Source organism: Numenius arquata, chromosome 15 (genome assembly GCF_964106895.1).
Source record: "Numenius arquata chromosome 15, bNumArq3.hap1.1, whole genome shotgun sequence".
Classification (NCBI taxonomy): domain Eukaryota; kingdom Metazoa; phylum Chordata; class Aves; order Charadriiformes; family Scolopacidae; genus Numenius; species Numenius arquata.
The window spans coordinates 17,401,356-17,420,114 of record NC_133590.1 but is presented as its reverse complement, the minus strand read 5'-3'; the positions used below and the strand labels follow the sequence as shown (position 1 = coordinate 17,420,114).

At 41.8% G+C, this 18,759-nt stretch overlaps 1 protein-coding gene across 1 annotated transcript in view; it reads right to left on the bottom strand.

Annotated features, from left to right (window-relative positions):
- INPP5A (inositol polyphosphate-5-phosphatase A) overlaps positions 1–18,759 on the bottom strand; it is a 186,106-nt gene that overhangs the window by 22,452 nt on the left and 144,895 nt on the right. Inside the window, exons 10-11 of the mRNA XM_074158974.1 lie at positions 8,585–8,680; positions 8,176–8,250 (exon numbers count right to left, since the gene is read on the bottom strand). Coding sequence (XP_074015075.1) covers positions 8,176–8,250; positions 8,585–8,680 — 171 coding nt within the window. The remainder of the gene's footprint in view (positions 1–8,175; positions 8,251–8,584; positions 8,681–18,759) is intronic.

Sequence of the window (18,759 nt, the reverse complement as noted above, 5' to 3'; positions counted from 1 at the left end):
CGTTCACTAGGTCTTGTCACAAACAGTTATAAATGTCACTTCCAACACAACTTAGTAAGAAGAGGAATGGGACCTGACACGGGCATTGCTTAATGGTGTTTGCCTTATGAGAGGTACATGGGTGTCCGGAGCTCCTGGCACTACAGAAAACGAATGAAAATTGATATAGGCCAGATGATACTGAGGATCAGTCAGAATCTCATACGGTAACATCTGTATTTTTAAAGCATATAACACTATATTTAAAAAAAACCCCACCCTGATCATACCCTATTCATGGCAATTTTCAGCACAGACTTCCCACTTATTTCCATATTGTACACTAAACAACATTGTGAGTAATGTTATTGCTGTAACAGTAAACATGAGTATGTCTGTCCTTCTAAATGCCTTAAAAATGACAAAGAAATTAAGTCCAAAGCCTCAAAATCAATATATTGTTCCATTTAATTTACTCATTATAAGATCATCCTTAAGAACCAAATCTTTAAGGTGCTACATGACGTGCTGGGGTAATTTGAGCAATTACACAGAGATTTTAAAATGGTGTGGCTGGAAGTTAATTTCAGAACTATATATCACAGGCAGTTCAGAAGACTGCTTTTTTTCCCAACTCAATTTCACCAATGTATTTACATGTAAATGATAGCAAGGATGATGCAGGGCATAGGCTTTATCTGCTATAAGCACTGAGTTGCTGATATTATGTCAAGATATTTGCTCTACAACGTCCAGCTCAACATGAACGTTTGATTAACATCTTTCAAATGAAAATACCACCCACACATATGAGTAATATTATATATAATTAGCTAATACCCCATGAGACACAAAAATCAAGCGCCGTGGGAAATGCAGTATGTGTAGGAAGGCATGTGTCCAGGTGCCTGTGGCTGTGAGAAAAACTCACAGGGCAGAACACTATTTTTAAAAACAGGTTACATTTATTGATAGGACCTTGCAGTCTGAAGTTACGTATTTCTGTTTAGGAAACTTCATGAGCCAAATGCTTCAATTATACTTGAGCTTCTATTGACCTGAACGGGAAGTGGCTTGGTATCAATGAAGTTCTCTGCACAGAATTAAAGAATGACCGTATCTGCAGAAAAGGATATTCCCCATTTAATTTGAGTGGAATTAAAAGCGTTTAACCCCACAGCTCCCGGGGCTGCACGTGGTTCAGCAGTGCATGCTTTGGCCAAAGAAAACTAAGAACTAAATCTTGTTATTATGTAGCTTGACAGTAATCAAAGGATTATAACAGAGTTTAGCCAGCTGCAGAAATCAAGGTAATTTTGCTAGTTCCGGTTTAAAGCGAGGAGGCACTCTCGAAGGTCAGTGTCCATCGGTACGCTGCAACGGGCCACCTTGGCTAAAATCACACCCATGTGAACCCTCAGAACAGGGTGACTTAATTCAGTCATTGGAGTAGAACAACGGCAATTACTCATCAAGACCTACAGACCAAAGTCAGAGCGTTGGTAGATCAGAAGGTGATATTAGCAGCATTTATCAAATCCATCTGCAGGGCCCACCAGAGAATTCACAGCTGTGAAAGGGAAATGAAGTTTCAGACCAAAAAGAGGAGATGAGCATACAGAAATGACCTTAGAGAATTAAAATACATGGACACTGGTCAGTTCAACCTCCTTTGCCAGTCTTGTATAGCACACAATTTTTTTTCAAGACTTTGGAAAGACAGTAATTTTATCCAGGTTTCCAGTCAAAGAAAAATATTTCAAAACTGATTCAGCAGTCTACTGACTTGAGATAAGGGTCTATGCAAATGCTGATCCCTCCCACTTATCCATGAAAATGTCATACACAACTCTGCCTAATTTTAAAGCTACTGTTTTCTCTAGCTAAGACTTTGTAAAATGATCCATTACTATATAATTTGAATCTTAATTTTTTTTCTCTCATAAAGCCCTTCTTGAAAATCACGTTCCAGAGAAAAAAGCCAAAATTCCTGAATATAAAGGTACCACTTGCACTGCTTTTGTATACTATTATATTTCTGCATATGTCTGAGAATTGTCTATACATCCTGAATGGCCATGTTGTCAAATCATAAACTCCTACATAGATGCGGATGTATGGCACACAGGGAAACTGCACCAAATAGACTTCTCCTAGCAGCAGAAGAGTTAGGCCCAGGCAGTATCGCCTCTCAGCACTGAGGGCTCCCTGTGCTGCTACTAATTCAAAAAATCTTTAATTTCAGTGGAAGCTCCTCCCGGAAAACACTGTTTAGTTCTCGTTTTGACAATATACCTCTCTCTCAGAGGACACATTCCAATGGCTTAAAGGACATGAACATTTTCTAATAAGTATTGCAACTTTTTCAGAAAACTGCTCTGGAAAATGCATCTAAAAATAGTATTTCTGTTATGGAAATACTTAGATTGCTTAAACTTATACTTTCCCTTGATGTCTATTGATCACTAGAGTAATTACTGGAGACTACTATTGGCTCTGTCTCATTAGAGCTGCCTTTTCTGTCCCCTTGCCTGATTTCTCCTGTTCCCACATTTCCCATCCTCCTTGCCCCCAGCCCAGTCTGTGCTGCAGGGCAGGGGTGGAGGTGGCTCAGCCGCACGGCCCCAGCACCCAGGACCACAAGGTCCTTTCCCAGTGAGGAGGTGACGGGTGATGCCGGGGCAGTGAAGCAGCACCCCACTCATCTCCAGCGGTACTTTTGGTATGAAAGCAGCCTTAAGTATTACGTTTCATGTTAAACTTGTTGGTCTATATGCGCATGCACATCTACATGTATGCAGGCATCCGCCTGTGAGGTTATGAGGGGTACCTGGAGAGTGCAGAAGGAAGGGACTACTGCAGAGACTTGGCGAAAAAAAGTTAAGCACCTTTTGATCTTTATCTGGATTGCCGTAGACGTCAGGCAAGATGTGGCTGCCCAGGTAGGGTGCTTTTGTATATGCACAAGCATTAACTGCAAGGGATGACGGTGAGATCCATCAACTCTTGAGGACTGGAATACAGGTGCAAACGTTGCCCCTCTGGACATCCTCCTGCATGTCAGAAAGGTTAGAAAGGGTGCCCTGGGCCAAAGCACGCCAGCAGATCCCACTGATGGCAGGCTGGATTACAGAGCACACACACAGATGTTGGACCTCCTCTTTAGACTGCACTTAAACAAGGACCAAAGGCTAAGAAAAGAAATACAGCACAGTACACCTGAATTGGCCTCAGGAGTTACAATAGCTGTGTAGAACAGGACAAGGGGACAAAAGGTCATGAAATAATATTTGTAACTTTGTGATAGGGGTAAACTCCACACTTTTATTTGGAATATAAAGCTGGCAGTAAATAGCTAACCCAGCACATCTTGATTACTTCTGCTTGCAATCTGGCTTTTAATTGATGTTTGCTAGTGAGAACAATTTATTGGTAATATTTCCTATCTCTGTCATTACTCATTTTGCAGTTTATCCAATGGCATACTAGCTAACCACGAACTTAAGCAAATGCAATTCCAAGCATGGGAATACTGTTTTTGAGGAAAGGAATAGAGCAGGAAGCCATTTTCCAACTAGTACTTTATGAAAATCAGGCATCTCGGATGCCCACCTTAAATAAAAGAGGCAGTTTCAGGATGCATAGGGTTCCCTTATGACCAGTCCTAGGTAACAATGGTCCTGAGCAATCAATTTCCTTCCTCTATCCTAATTTGCCCTTATACATCATATTCAAGATTTTATCTGGACAGGGGCTGGTTGGCTCAGTGGATAAACCTCTGCCTTTTCACCTCTGGGATCATGGTTCAAGTCAAACCCTGATGAAATGCACTTGATCGTCCTAATCTAGTTCTTAGTGGACAGTATTCCCATTATCTCTAAAAGGGTCAGAGCCAAGGCCATTGGGAAGAGTGCATTGTGCTATATCTTGTCTGTTGATTAATACATTTTCAGTGATGCCAGATCCTTAACCCCAATGAGCACACATCTTCTCACAAAAAGCTTAATAAAGGTCCCTCATGGACTGAACCTTTCTTCTCGATTTGCATATCATTTCAGGATTTCCTGCGAATATTAAAAAACCCATGAACAAATTACTCATCATTTAAAAGTATGTTTGTCTGAACTGTTTGTAATAACACCTCTAAGTTAATTAGCATGATAAAAAAACACTTTAAATCATTATTTGGCATAGGGAGAACAAGACCTTTATAACTCAGTCTATTTTTATAGCATATTATAATTTTCTTCTCATACTGTATCAGTCAAAACTGAACAGACACACGGAATAAAGGGAATCTACCCTCGAAGGCTCACTTTACTGTTCAAAACCTAAAATTGAGCAAGAATGTGATCTCCGTAGAAGTTTACTGTTTGTTCTCTGCAGCAAGAGGATGCTGAAGGACCACTGATAGCGACATCAAGCTCTTTGCTTATTTTTTCCCCTTATAAAAACAATTAAAGAAGGGAAAACACTTCAATTTCATGAATATCTAGGCTGGAGATCATTGAGCTTTTCTGCGTAAGTCTCTCTGATCTGTTTTGGAATTAATGCTGGCAACATCATTACAGACATCAACAGACAGAAGCGAGTCTGATTTTAGCAGGAATAACATTAAGTTCAACTCTTAATTAATTCACTGATTACTCTTCTTACACAGTTGTGGTTAAAATCTTAAGGACAGTACATTCGCTTTTATCTAGATTGATTCTTTAGCATAGTTCATATGAAAGACAGGAATGTAGGCACCATTCCTCATTTCCGACTGTGGTTAAAGATTATGAAATGATTCCTAATGATTAAATCATTCCCCTGTAGTTATTAAGAGTTTTTACATTGTTACTATATATTTATTTAACTGACTACTGAAGAAACAGCATTTATCTTGTGGTCCTTTTGTACAAATCAATACCATGATTATAATTTTTTAATTAAATAATTATCCCTGGCGTGCATTTCTTTTGATTGTTAACAAAACAGGGAACTACCAAACACAAGATATTTTGAAAAAAACCCCACTTATAGCCTGATTTATCATAAATGATTAAGGAATTAGGAAAAAAAAAAGGGTAAAAGTGTACATTTATTCAAGAACTTCCTGCACACTGCCACTGAAAAGCACTGGCATGCTGATTTTTATCACTTGAGAGCTGGCAAGTCCCAAGCCAGGACCAAGTTTTGTGTGAGCAGCGAGAGGTCGGGGGGGGCGGCACTGCAGACCCTGAGCCCTCCCTTGAGTGGGGGGACTCCTCCCCGAAGCTGGACACGGCAGCTCTGCTGGAGCTGCACCCTGGTCCCTCTGACCTGCTGTAACTTTGATGAACACTCCAGAACATAGGAATTAAACATTAACAGAGCTTTGCACTCTTGCTACAGCTATTTTCAAATTGGTTTTCTCTTTTCTCTATCAGTACACAGCTGGATAAATCTGAGTGTTTCTTTCTGAAATAAAATGATACAGGATGGTTGTAGCACTTCGAGGTAATAAATACAGGTAATTGCTGAGCTAACTTTGGAATAAACTACAGATAAGTCTGGATAAGCTACAGACTAGTTTGGAAAAATTAGACCTGACAGATTACCGTATGCATTTCAAGCTGAATTTCTGTTGAACAGGTAATTTGTATCTATATCAGATTTTTCATTAAAAATACTCATTTTTATAAATATATCTTAAGATTCTTTTTGTTGATTACAATGTAAAAAAGAAGGAATAACTGTGTATGGACAATGATAAAGTAGCCTGTTGATAATAAATATTTGTCAGGTCTTGTCACATCTGTACACATTCCAATGTTACTGAAGAGACACCACACTGATAAAAAAAAATACCCTCAGAAAAATCAATGGATTTTGAGCTAAAGCAGTTGCTAAACACACAGAAAACATCTTTATCCAACAGCCATAGAGCTGTGAAAATTCCCAAGCCTTGCATTGGTACAGCTAAGGAAAATTTAATCTTCCCAAATACTCATCAGGGCACTCCATCCTGCAGACCTGACAGCCCCACTTATAATTAATTATACAATTTCGATGGGAATATCGACTAAACAAAGCTATAAATCATAGAAAAAGTCAATAGGCATGGACACATTCAATCATGTCCCGACCAATGATTACTACTCTTAAAATACAATAATTATTTTCAGGAGCCAGCTTGAATTAAATTTCTGTCAGGCTGGTACAAGACCGGCGGTTGATGAAGGATGCGATGGATTTTTTGGGTTGAATTCGGCACAGAGACATTTATCCTTTTAGATAGGTAGTTTGTTTTTAGTGATCATGGTGCTGCGTGTTTAACTAGACCATGAAGATTAGATTATCTCCAATGGCTCATTATATCGTTTATCTTTTCCTTCCATGTTTGATCTGGAAGATTTCCCGCTTCTTGATGCATGAATGAAATAACTGCGGATTTTGAAATGGAATGTGCTTAAGTGGGATTCTGCCTATGCCTTCACCCACCACCTCCGTGTATGCAAAGTCAACCAGCAGTCATCCGAAATACCACTAAGATGTGGTAAATGGCAGCAACAAGAAAAGCTTCAGAAATGTACTGGGAAAAATAAAAACATTTGAGTTGCTTTACAAAAATCTAAAAAAATTGTAATAACAATGCAGATAGAGGAAAGTCTGGGACAGGAATGGGATTAGTACAGAAACAGAAAATGGGATTAGTGTTATTACTTTGAATTAAATGTCTCCAAAACTGAAAAACATCAGTGAAAGAAATATTATGTATTGCCCAAGCATGTATTGACCCTGTAAATTTTATAAATAAACAACCTCCAAGCCAACTTATCTCATGGTAACTGTTTTTAAGATATGTTGCCTAGACAGATATTTCTTGTGGTGAGTGTACACACATGAGAGATGTGCTGGGAGAAGGGACAGGAGTCCCAATGAACAGGATGGACGTCAGCAGATGCTGAAAGGAGAAACAGATCTTCACTTTCACTGAGTCTGACTCATCAAACTCTTCTGACCTCAAGAAATGTGTGAGATCTCAGAGTCTCACATGGATTTAACCTCCAAGGTGTAAGTCAACTTAAAAACAGAGAGGGTAAATAAAATGGCTCCAGCTTCTCAAAAAAGCCGAGACACAGAAGATGAACTCCTTGTCTTCTTTTATTTTGGTTATGAGGAAGGAAGGTAAAATTCTATCAGTCTGAGGAAAGGACTGAAGAAGGAAGGGACCCTTGGCTAGCTTGTCACCTGCACCTCGACACACAGTTTCCACGGAACACACCAAGTTTTCTGAAGGTTTTCTTTGTCTAGTGTAGCCTGCCCTGTTTATACAGCTGAGAACATTCACCACAGAGATGCTGCTAGTTTACGCACACACGGGCAGACCAAGGCCTGACACGAGCGAGCAGAGCTCTTCCCATGTCGGTGAAGTTGGGCCAATTTCCACAGGCAGAGGGTCTGGCCAGTGACATCCACAATAAGGCTCCCACACGCAGTACGCACGTTCCTGATTTTTATCTCTGCGTGGCTGGTTTTCTTTTTATGCTTAATGTTTTTCCTTTAGATTGGTAACTCCTAGGAACCTTAGATGAAAGTGAGAAAGCTGCAAGAAGCAATATAGAGATTTTCCAAAATGAAGGGGCTACATTTTGAAATAAAATCACCTTAAAGAAGATATAGCGCCATTCTCCACAGAAAAATTGCAGTCCTCATTACAAATCAGAACTATCTGCTTTCTCCTTGTAGGAAGCCCCATATGATTGCCCAAACAGTGCCAGTCTGCTGCAGGGTTTGAGCTTTCTGTTCTATTTACTCATGCATCCCTATTATTCTTTGTACACTCAGAAGACCCAGATATTTTCAGAGCAGCTTTGCATTAAAGGCTTTTCCTAAGTTACTATGGTGCACAATGAAGAACTGATAAAAGAAACAGGACGCTTGAAGAAATGCAGACTAGAGGAAAGAGAAGAAAAGTGAATTGTCACGTATATTTAATTTACAGTTTTTTCTACGAAAAAGAAGGTAAACAGGTACCGAATTTAAGAAGCAGGACATACATAAAATAGCTGGCTAAGTGAAGAGGAAGTATGGAGCAGTTATTGCGTTAGATGAATTATCTCTTCTCATTTTGTAGACAGGAGGATTGATAAGGATAAAGGGCTGGTAGAGAAACGATTTGTATGTGAGTTTCCAACTTATTCCTTCAAAAGTGTTGAGCAATGAACTTACCGCAGTGCCATTGTTATCTCTAAATACATCTTGATTAAAATAGTCAAAGAGCTTCTTTTCTAATTGTAGCATAACCTAGAAAAAATAGAGAAGAAAGATCAGAAGAGCTCTTGGACTCATCTACCTAATACCCAGCTGTTGGAAGTGACCCTTTTAGAGACACGCAGCTGCTTAAAAATACAGGATGTTTCTACATGTCCAAAGCTCCTTGTCAGCTTGCCCATTTGGCTGACTGGCAATCACTTAAAGAGATCCAATTAACTGAGCATTAGGTGTGACAATCCATATCCCTCCCCTCCCTTTAAATTATCAGTTTGAAACAACTATATTCATGCTTTGTAGAAAAGAAAGTGAACATTCAACAACGTTTCTATTTACACAGGGGTACAGAGGGCATTAAGTTGTTTACCTTCCGGTCATTATCAGATTCACGAAATATTAGCTTGACTACTTCATTTGTGTCAGCTGCCCGGATAGTCTGCATTGTAGCCTTTGCACATAGTGTCTAATAAGAAACACAAAGGGAGAAAGGGAAACCAGTTTATACAAAACGTAAGGCCACATTTCATTGAACTTTATCAATCTATGCATCTTCAATGTCCACCTGAAAATATGATTTGCTGTAGGTCAAAATACAAAACATTGCTAATTTAAGTTACTTCCACTCATGTTGGATTTAAAACAATAAACTGAATTACTATTTGGGGAGAAACAGGCAATATTAAGAACATATCACGCAGATAAGCCAAATATTCATTTAACTTACTACCACGCACCCAGATTCTTTCACCGGTCTGACACTGAATCACACATTCCTTGTAAACATCCTCAAAAGCCACTTCCTACAGCTAATGGCTCCACAGCCCTACCGGTTTCTGTACCGCAGTCCAAAAAGCTGATAACTGCATTGGCACTGCAATTCTGTAGGTTAACTCTCATTTGCAAAAACTTCTGTCTTGTAAATTAATGTTCCAAGTCTAATTTAAAAGTCTGAGCAACAATTACACAATCTGACAAGAAGTTCCACAGTTTACGCTGGATAGAGAACTCCCCGTGCACCATCCTTTGAAATAAGAGACAACATCGCATGTCTAGGTATTTTGAGGACTGAGTGTCTAAAACACATTATAAACCAACGCTTTATTAGGCACAGAGGTACGAATTTCTGAGGAAGTGTCTGGCCATTCGCCTGGCTGGGGCCAGTTTCAGTGACAGCCAGAGCTGACCTAGAGAATAACACAGAATGGGTTGTTGAAAGGGCTTGCTCTGTTGCACTGAACAGGTGAAAATCTGGAGCTTTTAGCAAAGCAGTTAGGCACATACTTAACTTAAAAGCATACTTCAGATTCACTGAAGCTGTAATTTTAGTGCACCTTTAAGCATGTTACGTGCTCCGAAATGCAGAAATAGGGTACATGCTAACTCTGGGGTAGGCAGCCTTCACAAAGTGCTCTGTAGCTCTCCAGCCTGGGCAAAGCTATGGGGTGGTGTGTGAGGCTGCCCCAGCCCGTCTGCCTGGGTTGATGGAAACCACACCGCCGAGGGCAGAGAGGGGAACTGAGAAAACCTTGGTGTTCCTCAAAGGTGGAGAGAAAACAGCCATGATCTGCAGCCACACCTGGGACAAGCCAGCATCCTTCTCCACGGCCGAGCCGCAGGGGCTGACAGGACCTGTGCACAGCCCTGGGGAAGGACACCGGCGAAGACCATCCTTCTGAGTAAAAGCTTATTTTGCTAGAGGTTCTTAGCAAAAGTGTGCTAAAGAAAACTTGGTCAAGAAGAGGCAAAGAGGTGACTTCCCTGCTCTGCCTGTTCCGTTCCTTCTCATAACAGCCAGACAACAGATTTTCGTTTTGCATAATATTCACTTAGAAGATAAATAAGTTCTGTGGTAACAGGGTAATAGAATTCCACATCCTACTACATGCTTCTTTCTCCCACAAATATAAATACTTATAATGGGATCCATTATTAGAAGTGCAGTATCTATCAGACACAATGCCATGGAACTACAGCTTACTTCTCAGTTTCCCATTCTGAATTTCTTCTGAAGGAGATGCCAACCATGTATTTAAACAAAAATCCATCTGCTTCCAAACATTTCAGATCTCAGCTGGGTTTACCAGTGCTAAAATGGAAACAATCTGTCAACAGACCTTTTGCCCTCATTTGGCAAAAGACATTAAAAAATGATCCTTGATAAAGGCCCCTGTGTGTTGCCATAGTACAAACAAAAAGCATCAACCTAAGCAACTTCATTTTTAAAGGACAACTTGAGTGTGATTCAGTAAAAATAAAATACAAGTCTGATGTTTTTTCTTCATGTCTGTGAACTGAACAGATGCCAATTCCTGATCTTACTGAAGAAATGACGGCCCTTATTGACAAACTTTTCTTGTTTGTTTTCTCCCCCCCCCAAAAAAGCAGTGCCTTGTCTATAGATCACAAACATTTAACTCTGTGTTTTATCCCCAAAATCGTGGCACACTCATGGCACCAATGCGGCCTTAGGTGTCCGCGAAATGCCAGTTTTCACTGGAGGACTGTGTCCTGCTGGTTGCCGGATACAGACGTGGGCTGCCCTTTGAGAACTTCATCTCTTCTGCAGAATTTTAAGGCAGTTTTTTGAAAGGCTCGTGAGAAGAGAGGGGAGATGCCGCAGCAGCCAGTTAAACTGCCTCCGGCTGGGAGGGAGGAGGAGAGGCACCAGAGCATCAGGGACGCTGCGCTTTTGGTACCACTTATTTTAAGGCCAGACCTACTGGGGTCCCTTGCACCCGCCGTGTACCGCAGGATCCCTTCAGCCCCTTCGGACACGGAATTGCTGTTTCGCCATCTGTGTCCGTGGTGGACCCGGTGGGGTAACCCACCAGCGAGCCGTTCCCTCCGATACCGGCCATTGAAATTCAGAGCACAGATCAGCTAATCGGGTCAAGCCCAAAAAAATAGCGCTTTGGGCTGATGTGTCACAAATCAGTCTGGTCGCCTTTAAACAGCGCACCAGATTAGAACAAGCACCCGAACAAACCAAAGCGGAAAACCCGCCGCTCTCTAAAGCTGGTTTCTAAAGCCCTAACAAATCGCTCCATCTTTCACTCATTTAAACTTTCCAAATGAGGGTCAATACGGTCCCGAGCATCCAAATGCTAATGCGCTTAAGTGCGCTTAAGCAGCTTTCCAGAGTGAATGGGCCAAAGAAGGGCTCGAAAAGACAAGGCAGAGTTACTGTCACTGTCAAAAAGTCATTGTAGCCACCCCCAGAGTGGTTGCAATTCAAGAAATTCATGATTTCTGTCTCTTAAAGGCATCTGCTTGAGAACATTTTTTTTTTCTGAGCTGCTTTATCTCACAACTTCAGGCCCGCTCTAAAAGAAAAAACCCCGCGATCGACTCTTGAGAACCAATACAGAGAAAGGACCCACATACCTTATTGCTTTCAAATTTCACACGCACAAAAAGTTACCTTATTCACAGACAAAAAGTGATTGGGCAAAGGTTCATTTCTTATACAAGCTGGAGCACTCCTTTTTTCCTCCTCCTTTCAATTTCTACAAAGTCGTAGTCACCCAAGCAGAAAACTTTCTGGAACATGTGCCTTTTTAGACAAGTCTACTTATGAAGGGATTTTTTGTTGCTGGTAAAGAAAATAAAAATGCTATGAAAACACACTGTTTCTTTTTGGGTATTCTCTCAAAGGTACGCTTTTACAAAGTCAGAAGAGAGGAAACCACGGATCAAAACTCTACCCAAGTTATCTTTCTAAAAAAAATCTTTTTTCTTTGAAAACAAAATTTGGTTAAAAAGTTTGCAGGAGAGCTGTATTCAGAGCTGGGAGAGAACTCGGTATTCAGCCTTCGCTTAGCAAACGCAGATGTATCTTACTCCTGTTTTCACATACGCTGTCTGCACAGGTAGATGCTTCATTGTATTTTTTAAATAATCCTTTGCAATAATTTATGTATACTGAATTGTAAAACATAGCAATAACTTCTCTGATAATTGCCTTGAAACATAATAAAAAATGTACTGTTGTGCAAAGCTAGGAGTGAAAGTTTTTTATATTGACAGGAGACAAATCTGGAATTTCTTCTAAACTCTGCAACCCTCAGAAACTGAGAGCCTTTTGATTTACAGTATAAATGCAACCTTCAAAATACATCTGCTCCCATATACAGCACTCTGAAATGCTTTAGGCTGTATCTCTGCATACTTACAGTAAGAAAGGAGAGACATTAAAACAACCGTGTTATACACATAACACACACACACAATATTCTATAATATATAATTGCTTTTTATATTGCTTTTGCATGGGAATACTGAGCAGCTGTGAGCTGTACTGCTGCCTCCTGCCAGCACTGCTCTGTTGAAAACTGCAGCTGATTTTTCATTGATTTTGCTCTCCTGCTTTCTGAACATCCTTTAGACTCCTGAGCCCACCTCTTGATGTGTGAGCTGAGTTATTGCATGCTTGTAATTACTTCAACACATTTTTTTTGAAAAAAAGATGTTATCCAAGCACATACAGACTCCAACTTTCCTACTGCCTCTGTCTAGTGATTCTAAAGATGTGTATTATTTTTCCCAATAATTGGAATAGTCTTCTTAGGACTTATTATTACTTTGAGTTCTTCTAACAACAACAACAACAAAGTAGAATATATTCATTGCCCCTTTATAATTGAAAAAGCTCAGCAGTAGTTGCAATTGCAATTTCCAATAAGCCGCATGGATTAAAACAGAAGTGTTTGTTGCTAAAAGTGCCAGGAGAGAAGTGAAGAATGCTAACATGAGACAGTTGAAATAAGGTCTTGAGCACACGAGCAACCAAATCAATTAAATTTAAGATATTTCATTTTATCCCAGTTACATACTCTGTGGATTCTGGCAGGATAGAAAAGACAGAGGTACGTGTATCATTGAATTATGACAGTGAAATTCTTATTCTGAAATGCTGCTCAAAACCCAAAATCAATCTGACGCATTAAATTAGTATAATCAAATGCTTTTTTATTATTATCTGGATGCAAATTGTATTTGAAACAGTCAGTGAGGTACAAGATTTGCTACTTTGGGAATAACAGAACATCTGTCTTGTTTGGGCTCCTCCTTACCTCTGAGGGGTTGATGTGATTTCCTGGGTATTGGGAATATACTGACAGTAAATTCACCAAATCATGTGATGTAAGAGAAATAAAGTTTGCAGGTGAGAAAAAGTTAAATGTAACTTTCTGAGCCAATGAAACTTGCACATTTAGCTACAGGATAGGTAACATTGTGGTTTTTAAACTCTATCCGCCATTGAAATGGAGACTTATTTCAGCCAATTTTTCACAAGGGTGCAGAGGTATTCAGCCCTACAGCTGCTGCAAACAATTAGGGAAATTAGAGAGCTAAATTCCCCAAAGTAAAGCAGTCAAAACCCATCTGAGAGGACACACACTTTTATTTGAAAAAATATCCCTGAGACTGTATATTAACTTGTGTTAACTTTAACTGTGTGGTAATAGCAATAATGTCTCAGAGAAGTTACTGTGCGTTTAATACTAATAAGCTTCCAGGAGCAGGAATCTAACTGAGCAGTGAGATAAACATTAGCTGAATAAAGAACAAATATAAAATAGTATCAATGAGAAGCCACTTAAAGTACCAATATGTGAAATGACTTTCTCTTTGAGCCTTCCCGGAGGAGCCGTCGTGCCCGGGCAGCCGGGGCTGGGACGGGGGCGAAGCCTCGGGCACCACTCCCATCCCTCCTCCCGGCGCAGCGCTTTCCTGGCAGACGTACGGCCCATCTCCCGACGGCACATCAATGCCAACCAGAGGACACTGCTGCCTGTATTCATCCAGGGCTGACTGAACGTCGCAGGCAGCTCTCGGCAGTGCCCGTTCCACCACCCACGAAAGCCTGGCCCAGAAGCTGCCCCAGACCCACAGCAGCTGGTCCCCACCGCTCCTCCCTCTTGCTGGTTTGCAGCAAAGGGGTATTTCGGTTTTAAAATACCTCTTGGGGGGGCGCCTGTGACCAAAAAAGCTCAGCACCGAGATCGTATCTTCATGCTGCCAGTCTCAAAGATCTCCTGCATCCCTAAAATAAATGACCCCTGCTGGAAACAACGTGCCTTTCCTCGGGCTCAATTTCACATCGGCTGCACTGAGTTCACACTGAAATGCATTTTCTTGTGCAGAAACTTGGATCATTCATGCCAATGTTACCAAAGTGTACCACAAGGCAACGCAAAACCACTTCCACGGGTGTTTCAGGTACAGCACTGAGCGCAGGGAGAGGGCAGCAGCCACCCCCGCCTGCTCCGGGGCTGCTGAGAACACCCCCAGCTCCCACAGAGTCCCCTCTTGCTGTGGGGGGGGGGGTTTCTGCCTGCAGGGTCCCCCAGCCCCGCCGGGAGGGTGCCCGCCATCCCCAGCTGCCGCTTTCCTCCGTGCCAACAGCTGGTGGCAATGGCGACTCTCTTTTTCATTCTCTCTTCAGAAAGGAATCTGAATTGCGTCCAAAAAGCCTTTGCCACTAAGATTCTCCAAGATTACAGGTCTGGAAGAAAGTGTCAAACCCCAACCTCGAGGTCTTGGAAAGAATGTGCTATTACAGCTCTGTCCTGGGAGACAGGACCAACAGATTGCAGCCATCAGCTGCCTCCCAGCACCGCTTCCACCTGGAATGCACACTTCTGACGGCAATCGAAAGAAATCCCTCTTGGCACTTGTTACATGTTTAGCAGCAACAAAATCCAATCTGTTTATTAGATGCTTAGCATAACCTAACCCAGCTACTCAGGCACTGTGCTTAATTTATAAGCCTCTAATGTTTAAATCTGACTTTCCTAATTTTGGCTAACTATCCTAAACATTGCTTTCTTCTGAAACCAAGCAGTTTGTTCAGTCAGCTGTTACTTTTTATGTCACAATTTAATTCTAAAATTTTCATCAGTACCCACTGAATAGCAAAACGTCAATTACTACTCGCTCACCTACACAGATCCAAAGGGAAAGAATAAGGGATAATAGTTTCTCACACCCCTAAATTCTTCCCCACAGCATCTTCCCACACCCCATTTTGTCAAACTGAGAAAGACAAATTCTTTTGTACTACTGTTAATTTCTCCCTCCTACTCCCCCTTGTATCTCTTTCTAAGTATTAAAAACTCAGGGCAAAACTCCTTTTCCATCACACATATTCACCTGCATGGTGATTAGCTTCTAGTTTTCTCTATCTGTCTCCTTCTGGTCAGGTTCCACATCTTTTTGGATTCTCTTGTTCCATTTTCCTGACTGTGATCTCCAAGTCTGAGTTCAGCAAAGCACCTACGCATTGACTCACAAACAACCGACCCCGAGGGGTTTGGCACCTGCCTGCGCCAGGACGTGAAGCGCTGTGGGGCCTCTGCAGGCAACGGCCAAGCTCTCAGGTAAAGGGTTCCCTGCCCCTTTTTAAGCCCTATTTAAATTCTCTTGCTGACACTGAGAGTAGGTTTCAAATGCATTCAGGACTTTGATTAGATCTGGATAAACCCTATGCCACTAGAAGATCTGGAAATTTGAAGCAGTCTGCTAGAAAAATCCCTTCTCTCCTCCTGTCCGCCTTCCCAGTCCTTGGCATCACTACTTGATGTCAAATGGGGTCCTGGGCGTGTATTCAAAGACAATGATTTCCTTTTCCATAGTCAAAGGAACAGTCTGACTCTTCCTATGGAATGCTTCTGTATATACATTGTCTTGTCCCATAATGCGTGAACATCTTCAGATTTATTCAGACATTCTTCTATTACTTCTCTTCCATTCTTTTTTCTGCTTTAACCAAGGAGCAACATCAGCTTGAAAAATTCCTTGTTGGAAACTTTCACAGCACTTACCCTTTTTTCACTCAGCTGACTAAGCACAGGACTGTATGTATTGCTTCTGTGAAGCAAAGACTTTGATGAAGCACATAGGATCTGTGATGTAAATCTGTTTCTGTAGAGAAATGTAAAATCCCCTGTTCCCTTGAATTCAGGAGGAATGAAATAAGAGTCAGCTTCTCTCCTTATAGCTAAGCTTGCTTTTATCTAACTTCAGACTAAGAACGTTCTATTTCTTTTCAAAAGAAGCAAAAAAGCGCAAAAATTTTAAAAGCAAAATAGCCTCTGAACCCCATCTGCTCCTGCGTGCTTTGCAATTGCCTTTGCTTTGAGTGGTAACATTTGCCTCTGTGCTGATGGTGTTACCGTTTCTGCTACCTCCATATTTAATGTAATTTAAGGGAGCTTTAAGAAATGAAACATGAGAGCAGTAACACAAAGTAGCAAAAATTAAAGCCAACACCTATTAAAATTATTTGGTGCTTCTTGACTCAGTTCCAGAACTGGACATGACAGGACTCCAAATGACGATTTTGTCAGCTTTACTCCTCTATTCCCTCTCCAGGGAGCACTGACCGAGGCGAGGGCGTGCTGCCCCATCGCAGCAAAGGGCTCTGCTTGGAAGCTATTTCCACGTTACCGCACTCGGAACAAACAGCAACCCTCAGAAACACTCCCATGCAGTATTCTGTTCCACCAACTACCACTGCCAAAACCAGGAAATTGGGGAGTTTGCTCTTTAAATTAACGGGGAGTTTTGTGCAAAATCAATGGCGTGACGTGGCTCAAGATCCAGGCTTAGGCTCTGAAGAGTGTGAACCTTTGGCTTCCACGAAGTAGACTTACAACGGCAGGTGTCATCTGTGTAATATACGATGCACACCCAATACACTGTTCAATAGTATTTCTGCACTTGACTTCTATTAAGCTTACCCTCAGAAAGGAAAATTGGAGCTGGCTTTTAAAACATGAAGTGCTGGCAATTCTGAAATCAAACCACGTCTCTACCTAAAGCCTAGATGCCTTTAGGCAGACACTAGCTGCTTTTAATCACAAAGTGAGAAAAACAGAGAAGTACAAAATTGTTTTTTTTTTTTTCTTCATATCATGCATAATAGCAAAACTAATTAGTCCTTTAAACAAAGAGGGAATCTGAGGCCTGGAACAGGAAAGTTGCTGAGGCACAAGTGTGTTCGGCGCTGCCAGCTCTTCCTAAGCCCAAGCTCTGAGAGGGAGGGAGGGAGGGAGGGATGGATGGATGGAGGGATGGATGTGTGCCCTCCACCTCATCAAATGACCACAGGGATGTTTGGCAAAGTGGGAGAGACCTTAATATTCTCCCACCACTTCCTCTCTATGGGAAAAGAATGCGTGTCTTCTAAGTTTACTTTTTATGGGAGCAAATGTGACAGGAAAATCACTTCCAGATCACTGTATGTGGTTTTCTGACTTGAACAAGTTTTCCAAATGGGAAATGAAATTCACTGTTAATGACTGGAATGTGCTGTACGGTGTTATGGTGAGACTAAGACTTGGCTGATCAGGTGATGCTTTGTTGATGCAACACATGGATGATTTCCTTATTGTATTTTTCTCCTTTCCCTGTTTCTCCAGCCTCCCTGACTCGGCTCTTTTTCACCCTGCCATATCTCATTCATTTCTCATCGATGTACTCCCTGTCTGGTTCCACATCATTTGCTCCTTTATTCACTTTTGAAATGGAATACGAGTCCAGCAGCCTGCAAGTTCAAACAATCCTTTTTAGCTGGTTATGTTCCGATAGCTGAGAGCACCGCGAGGCGGGGTGGCTGAAGGTCCTCCCTCCCGCGGCTGCCGTCACCCAGCCTCCGGGCAGTTGGCTCTGAAGACAGGAGAAGGTGGGCTGTGGACCTGCTGGCCCAGGCGGCACACTGCAACCGGCAGGCTTCTGCTTCTTGGACAAGACGCAAACCACCAGGGACTGCAGTTATTTCCAGGAGCACTTATTCGCACAGTAAAATAAATGCTCTTTGGATAAAATGAACGAGTAATATCTTCTGTGAAGTCCTGTGCAAGGTGTGGACCCAAGGTTTACCATATTCTCCCTGATAAATGGTAGGATGGATTCACAGATCGGAATTTGTGTGACACATACACCACAGCCAATAAAAAGACTGGCGACACATAAAAACCAGTTGTGGGGTAAAACAGTCCATGTGGAGAGCAGGAAATAAGGTGGCATGTTCTACTTACTGCCTCTCTTCACCAGCCCTGGTAAGGCAGCTTTGCGTCCTCTTTGGCGTGGCTTCTGGCGGCGTGAGAACAAGGGTTTGTATATCACAGCCATATTCTGGATTCCCCCCAGGATGTCACCTCCACTGAACGGGTCCAAAGGTCAGCTGACGATTAACAACAAACTGCACCCAAGGAGAGTGACACGGCTGATCAGAGAGAGAGGAGGGCTTGGAGGAACAGCAACTTCACACCACTGGCCGAGGATCCGGAGGGATTTAATTCAGCAACGAACGCCGATCCCTGGCTCGTTTGACACCACCGAGAGAGGACACAGAGCTCTGCCAGAATTGCACCTTCCACAGTCCTCCTGCTTGTATGGACCAACGATCCATCTGGAGTGATGGGGACCCAACTGGGCAAAACAACCAGAAAGCATATTCTACAGAGTTTCTGAAACACAGATGATTTTTTTTTTCCTTAAAGCAAACTGGCATTCAAACATGCTGAGAAATACAGA